Source organism: Nicotiana tomentosiformis, chromosome 11, assembly GCF_000390325.3.
Source record: "Nicotiana tomentosiformis chromosome 11, ASM39032v3, whole genome shotgun sequence".
Lineage (NCBI taxonomy): Eukaryota > Viridiplantae > Streptophyta > Magnoliopsida > Solanales > Solanaceae > Nicotiana > Nicotiana tomentosiformis.
Window position 1 is genome coordinate 31,826,510 of NC_090822.1, and position 8,143 is coordinate 31,834,652.

Below are 8,143 nucleotides of genomic sequence, written 5' to 3' on the forward strand. Positions count from 1 at the left end.
AAGGGACTGATGGTTATGTTGTCTATTGTAATGCTTCAGGCATTGGATTGGGTTGCGTGCTGATGTAGCATGGTAAGGTTGTAGATTATACTTCTAGACAACTAAGAAAGCACGAGAAGAATTACTCGACCCACGATTTAGAGTTAGCCGCAGTAGTTGCACTAAAGATGTGGAGGCACTACTTATATGGCATTCATGTTGATATCTATACGGATCATAAGAGCCTCCAGTATTTCTTCTAGTAAAAGGAATTGAATTTACGTCAAAGAAGATGGTTGGAGCTACTTAAAGACTATGACGTTGATATTTTATGCCATCCGGGGAAGGCAAACGTAGTAGCTGACGCCCTCAGTCGTAGATCTATGGGTAGTCTATCATATTTACAGCCAGAAAAGAGGGGAATAGCCCATGAGATTCATCAGCTAGCTAGTCTTGGAGTTTGGTTACTGGACTCAAGTGATATTGGAATTTCTATTCAGGATACGACAACAGCCTCTTTAGTAACTGAAGTAAAGGAATGCCAGTACAAGGATCCTCTGTTAGTTCATTATAGGGATACCACCCCTCAGAAGGAGAAGACACCGTTTGAAATTACAGAAGATAGGGTTCTCAGATATCGAGGACGATTATGTGTCCCTAATATCGCAGGGCTGCGTCGGCAGGTTATGGGAGAAACTCACTATTCTCGTTATTCTATCCATCCAGGAGCAACAAAGATGTATCATGATATCAGGGAAGTATATTGGTGGGACGGAATGAAAAAGGATATAGCAGAGTGTTTTGCTCAGTGCCCTAACTGTCAGCAGGTCAAGATTGAGCATCAAAACCCTAGGTGGATTATTGCAGGCTATAGAGATTCCGACTTGGAAGTGGGAAGTAATCAATATGGATTTCATCGTAGGCTTACCTCGTACCCAGCGTAAGTTCGATTCGATATGGGTGATTGTTGATAGGCTTACAAAGTCAGCCCATTTTCTGCCTGTTAGGACTATATATTCCGCAGAGGATTATGCAAGGCTTTATATTAAGGAGATATTATGACTGCATGGTATCCTGTATCTATTATCTCGGATAGAGGAGCTCAATTTACAGCCAACTTCTGGAGGTCCTTCCAAAAAGGATTGGGGACTCAGATAAGTCTTAGGACAACATTTCATCCCCAGACAGACGGACAAGCTGAGCGTACTATTCAGACATTTGAAGACATGTTACGGGCTTGTGTGATAGACTTCAAGGGTAGCCGGGATAATCAACTGCCGCTTATTGAGTTCGCATATAATAATAGCTACCATTCCAGTATTCAGATGGCTCCATACCAAGCTCTTTACGTATGGAAGTATAGGTCGCCTATAGGGTAGTTCGATGTTGGGGAAACTACGTTAGTAGGACCAGAATTGATACAACAGGCAATCGAGAAAATTAAGCTTATACAGGAAAGGCTATTAGTAGCTCAAAGCCGTCAGAAGTCTTATGCGGATAATCGATGGCGAGACTTGGAGTTTCAGATTAACGATTGGGTATTCCTAAAGGTATCACCGATGAATGGTGCTATGAGGTTCGGTAAGAAAGGAAAGCTTAGCCCTCGGTACATTGGACCATATAGGATCATACACAAGGTAGGCCAAGTAGCATATGAGTTAGACTTACCGTCGGACTTGGAGTCTGTACATCCAGTCTTTCATGTGTCGATGCTCCGTAAATGTATCGGAGATCCTTCCAGAATCGTGTCAGTTGACGATGTTCAGGTCACCGAGCAGCTATCATATGAAGAAACTCCCATTGCTATATTAGACAGACAGTTTCAGAGATTGAGAACTAAAGATGTAGCTTCGATGAAAGTACTTTGGAGAAACAACAATGTGGAAGAAATGACTTGGGAGGCCGAGGAAGACATGAAGTCTAGATATCCCTACTTATTTCCTCCTCCAAAGAAGGGTCCGACTGAGACATCACAACCTTAAGGTACGTGTATGGATTCTTGTGTTAGTTATTTTTGTTGGTCGTGTAAGGTCTTTGTCATTATAGATGATTGTAGTCCTATGTGACGTTAAATTATTGAGTTTCTACTGGAAGAGTTTATAGTAGTATTGTTACAAATGCGACTCAGCCAAAGTTATATAGACCCCGCGGAGTTAAACATTCGAGGACGAATGTTTCTAAGGGGAGAAGGATGTTACATCTCGCATTTTCGTATGTTAAAGTTTCACCTTCAGTTAATCGACGTAGACTCGGGATGATATTATATTGAGGTTAACATATTTATGCTATTTATAACAAGCGATAAGTAAGTGCCATGAAGGGTAAGGATATGCGAATTAAAGAAAATGAGTTTCGTTGAAGGTTGTCGATTTGGAGTAAAATGCGGTCCAAGGTATAATACCCGATATTTATGAATTAGTACCATACAAGGTACCATATGACCGTGATAGTATGATGTATAAAGTATATTAAAAATGAGTACTATTTTAAGTAAATTGAGATAATTCTTAATTATGAGGGTAATTAATTAATTACCGGGTAACAGGACATTACCTAATTAACTAATAAGTTGGATAAAGATTTAAAATTTCCACCCCCACCCCCACGTGGCAGCAAGCCACATATTAGACAAATGACTCTTGGTCATTTATTATTAGGTGGCAACCTAATGCATTAATTTCAAGACACCTTTCATTCTAGGATATTAATTTCAACCTAATATATTCATTTCTAGGATTTTGAATACAAAGACTTCATGTCAGAATGTTAGCAACACTTCATATTTGGAATACAACACTTCAATCAGATTCTAAACACCACATTAGCAACGTGATTCTTCAACCAATTCTTACACAAAAAAAAATCCAACGAGAATTATTAAAACTTTAGCAACGTAAACTTTTGCGGTTCTAAAGGAGTATGGTGCAGCCTTTTCCAAGAATATCATATGGATTTTTCCCTACTCCAGGTATGTTAAGGCTATCCCTTCTTTCTTTTTGGCATGATCCAAATTATACAGAAGAAACGAGCAAATGCACAGTTTTCATAAGCGACTCTATTCATAGAAATACTAGGGGTCTCTGTGTTCTTGATTCCCCATGTGACATATTATTATATCTTCTGTTCACGGGTATCAGAATAATACGCAGTTAATAAAGTTTATTCGAAAGGAATATTTAGATTATTAACATATTTTCATGCATTTCATTCATTTATACATATACATTGACCCATGACCAGATGGCGTTATATACGTGTATTTATATGTACATATATGTATATGGGATATGGGAAAAGGTTACGGCGTTATATATGCACCACCACCTGATCAGTTGGTATATGTTGCTGATTTTGCCCATAATGGCCGAGATGATATGATGGGATGCCCTCAGAGGCTTAATGATATTATGTATACCTATACCTATGCATGACACGACATTTATACGCACATGCATGACATTATAAATGTTTCAGGATTTACAAAGTGATTTAGACTTACAATCGGAATTCTTTATTCCATGTTTCATCTATGGTCGTTATGTACTGATTTTTATGCCTTACATACTCAGTACATTATTCGTACTGATGCCCTATTCCCGGGGCCTGCGCTTCATGCCCTCAGGTGCAGGTAGGCAAGTCGACGGTCCCCCTTCTTAGGATTCCCTATCAGCGAGATTTGACGTGCTCCACTTGTTCCGGAGCTACTTTTGATTTTGGTATGATATGGTTGTATACATATATGGGTATGGCGTGCCCAGTACCGTCCTTTTACAGTTGTATTTTCTATTAGAGGTCTGTAGACTGTTATGTATAGTTGGATAATATGTGGCCTTGTCGGCTTCCAGTTTTGGGTATATATAATTGTCTATAGTAGCCTTGCCGGCTCGCCCCACTGTATTTCGTATGTCTATCTATATATGTCTTTTGGGCAGGTTTCCCTCACATACACTATTTATGTTTATATCTTAGACGTATGCTTAAGGGTGTTCGCCAGGTAGGACTCGGGCATCCGTCGCGGCCCATCGGTTTGGGTCGTGACAAGCTCAGATTGTTGCAGCCGGTACTCTAGAGCAGTGGGCCCATATTGATCAGGTCCCACAGGTTATGCCAGCACAACCTATTATTCCAATTCACGATGTGTCATCCTCCTACTTATAGTGGCTTAGCTTCAGAGAATGCACAAGGTTTTCTAGAGAAGTGCCACCGTATTCTCCGCATCATGGATGGTGTGGAGACGAATGGAGTTACTTTAACTATATTCTAGCTATCGGGAGTAGAGTATCAGTGGTGGCTACGAGGAGGGTATCCCAGTCGATGCAACTTCACTTACATGGAATCGAATTTTAGAGATGTTCTTGAGAGACTTTGTTCCCTAGAACCTTCGGGATGCATGGCACACGGAGATTGAGTAGTTTTGCTAGGGTACTATGACAATGTCAGAGTATGTTATTCAGTGATTTGTCCAGACATGTACCTGCCTTGGTTTCCACAGTCAGAGAGCAAGTCTATCGATTCATCGAGGGGCTCAACTATGGTATTAGATTCAGCACGACTCGAGAGTTAGAGACAGATACTCTGTATCAGCAAATGGTAGAGATCACACGGAGATTGGAGGGTATGCGGGGCCGTGAGAGAGAGGACATGGAGGCCAAGAGGCCTCGAGAATCTGGTGGATATAGTGGTGCCCGCGCCACAGTTGCATCCCGTCATGGTAGAGGCTATGTGAGCCGTCTAGTTCATTCAACACTTCCAGCTTCTAGTGGTGTTCCAATTATTCCCATGTCTCAAGTTGCACACTTTGCTCAACCACTTTCTAGTGCACCTTCTGCACGGGGTGACTTCAGCGGTTAGTCCAGCCGACCAAGCTCGAACCAGTCCTAGTAGTTATGCCCACCGAGAGCCTTCTTTTAGTATGGTGATACCCGTCATATGGTAAGGGACTGACTCAAACTCATGAGGGGTGCATCTCCACAAAGTACTCAGGTTCCACGGATTCAGCCATGTCCACAGACTTCACGTGCTATAGTTGTTGCCCCAATTGCCGCTCCACAGGCACAACCAGCCAGGGTAGGGGTCAGGTAGGTAGAGGTCTCCCTAGAGGAGGAGGACCACCCAGATTCTATGTTTTTCTAGGCAGGACAGAGGTTGTTGCTTCAGACGCAGTCATCACAGGTATGGTTCCAGTTTGTCATAGAGATGCATCAGTCTTACTTGATCTGGGATCCACTTATTCACATGTATCATCTTACTTTTCTCCGTATTTGGATATATCTCGTGATTCTTTGAGTTTTCCTATTTATGTGTCCATGCTTGTGGGGGATTCTATTGTTGTGGACCATGTGTATAGGTCTTGTTTAGTTCTTATATGTGGTTTTGAGACCAGAGTTGATCTATTGTTACTTAGTATGGTAGACTTTGATGTTATCTTGGGCATGGACGGGTTGTCACCCTATCATGTGACTCTGGATTATCACACCAAGACAGTGACATTGGCTATACCAGGTTTACCACAGTTGGAGTGGAGGGGTACTTTGGATTATGTTCCTACTAGGGTTATGTCATTTATGAAGGCTCAGCGGATGGTTGAGAAGGGGTGTGATGCTTATCTAGCCTTCGTGAATGATGTCAATGCTGATACTCCTACCGTTGAGTCAGATCCAGTAGTGAGAGACTTCCCAGATTTATTTCCAGCAGATCATCCAGGCATGCTGCCCGATAGGGATATCAATTTTGGGTATTAACTTGTTTCTGGGCACCCAGTCCATTTCTATCCCACCATATCGTATGGCCCCACCGAAGTTGAAGGAGTTAAAGGAGCAGTTTCAAGAATTTGTTGATAAGGGTTTCATTTGGCCTAGTGTGTCGCCTTGGGGTACTTCGGTTTTTTTGTGAAGAAGAAGGATGGTTCTATGCACATGTGTATTGATTATTGGCAGTTGAACAAGGTTACAGTGAAGAACATGTATCCAATGTCGTGCATTGATGACTTATTTGATCAGCTACAGGGTGCCAGAGTGTTCTCAAAAATTGATTTACGATTAGGGTATCATCAGTTAAAGATTAGGGATCCAGATATTCTGAAGACTGTCGTTAGGACTCGATATGGTCACTACGAGTTCCTTGTGATGTCATTTGGGCTGACTAATGCCCAACAACATTTATGCATCTGATGAATAGTGTATTCCAGCCATATCTTGATTCATTCATCATTGTGTTTATTGACGACATCTTGGTATACTCCCGCAGTCAGAAGGATCATGAGCAACACTTGAGGATTATGCTCCAGACCCTGAGAGAGAAGAAGTTGTATGCAAAATTCTCAAAGTGTGAATTCTTGCTTGATGCGGTGGCATTTTTGGGGTCATGTGATGTCGAGTAAGGGGATCAAGGTAGGTCCAAAAAAGATTGAGGCAGTTCAGAATTGGCCCAGACCGTCTTCGGCTAATGAGATTCGGAGTTTCCTCAGTTTGGCCGGGTATTACCGATGTTTCGTAGAAGTCTTCTCATCAATTATATTGGATGTTTCGGATCCCAGTTGAGTTTTTGCTTGCGTGGTTTCTTGGTCTTCTTTATATGATCGCATCAAAGAGCGTCAGTATGACGACCCCACTTGCTTGTCCTTAAGGAAACGGTACAATACGGTGATGCCAAGGAGGTTTATATTGGAGATGACAGAGTGTTGAGGACGTAAGGCTGATTATGTGTTTCCAATGTGGATGGGTTGCATGAGATGATCCTTAAGGAGGCCCAAAATTTACGGTACTCCATTCATCCGGGTGTCGATAAGATGTATCGAGATTTGAGACAACATTATTGGTGGAGAAGAATGAATAAAGACATAGTGGAGTATGTAAATCAGTGCCTAAAATGTCAGCAAGTGAAGTATGAGCATCGGAGGTTAGGTGGTTTGCTTTAGAGACTTGAGATTCCCGAGTTGAAATGGGAGTGTGTTACCATAGACTTTGTTCTTGGGCTCCCACGCACTCAGAAAAACTTTGACGTTGTATGGGTGATTGTGGATAGGTTTACCAACTCAACTCATTTCATTCCGATGGTGACCACCTATTCTTCAAAGCAACTAGCTCAGATCAATATCCGCGAGATTGTCCGACTTCATGGCGTGCTGGTATCTATCATCTCTGGCCAAGGTACACAATTTACATTGTGTTTCTGGAGAGTTGTGCATCGTGAGTTAGGCACATAAGTTGAGTTGAGTACAACATTTCACCCCCAGACAGATAGACAATCCGAGCGCACCATTCAGATATTGGAGGATATGCTTCGTGCCTGTGTTATAGATTTTGGGAGCTCTTGAGATCAGTGCTTGCCGCTTGTAGAGTTTGCCTACAACAACATCTACCAATTGAGTATTCAGATGGCTCCTTACTATGCCCTATATAGGATACAATGTTGTTCTCTAGTTGGTTGGTTTGAGCTGGGAGAGGCTAGGTTGTTAGGCACGGATTTGGTTCGAGATGCCTTGGAGAAGGTCAAGTTGACTCAGGATCAACTTCGTACAGCTCAATCTAGAAAGAAGAGTTATGCTGATAGGAAGGTTTGTGATGTAGCATTTAGGGTCGGTGAGCGGGTTTTGCTCTAATTTACACCCATGAAGGGTATGATGAGATTCGGGAAGAAGAAAAAGTTGAGCCCTAGGTATATCGGACCTTTTGAGATCCTTGAGAGGATTTGTGAGGTGGCCTACAGGCTTGCGTTTCCACCTAGCTTATCTGTAGTTCATTCGGTGTTCCATGTTTTCATGATCCGGTAGTATTATGGTGATCCTTCTCTTGTATTAGACTTTAGCTCAGTCTAATTGGACAATGATTTTGAGTAATATTGAGGAGCCGGTGGCTATCTTGGACAGACAGGTCCGGAAGTTGAGAACAAAAAACACTATTTCAGTGAAGGTTCAATGGAGGGGTCATCCGGTCGAGGAGACGACATGGGAGATCGAGCATGACATGTGGAGTCATTATCCTCATCTATTCATCACTTCAAGTATGTGCTAATGCACGTTCGAGGACCAACGTTTGTTTTAAGAGGAGAATGTAACGATCCGACTGGTCATTTTGTGTAATTGCACACTTTTTCCCCTTTTGATGATCTACACATGTGTGTTTATGATTTTGTGACTTACGACGTTGATTAGTTTCATTCCGGG

The 8,143-nt window shown here is 42.1% G+C and overlaps 2 protein-coding genes across 2 annotated transcripts; both read left to right on the forward strand.

The window, feature by feature from the left end:
* The first annotated feature begins 362 nt into the window (after positions 1 to 362).
* LOC138901217 (uncharacterized) lies at positions 363 to 4,830 on the forward strand. Its single transcript, XM_070188963.1, has 2 exons — positions 363 to 718; positions 4,446 to 4,830. The coding sequence occupies exons 1-2, from the start codon at positions 363 to 365 to the stop codon at positions 4,828 to 4,830; spliced, it is 741 nt and encodes a 246-aa protein (XP_070045064.1).
* A 149-nt stretch (positions 4,831 to 4,979) lies between these two features.
* On the forward strand, positions 4,980 to 5,720 carry LOC138901218 (uncharacterized). Its single transcript, XM_070188964.1, has one exon. The coding sequence runs from the start codon at positions 4,980 to 4,982 to the stop codon at positions 5,718 to 5,720; it is 741 nt and encodes a 246-aa protein (XP_070045065.1).
* The last annotated feature ends 2,423 nt before the right edge of the window (positions 5,721 to 8,143 follow it).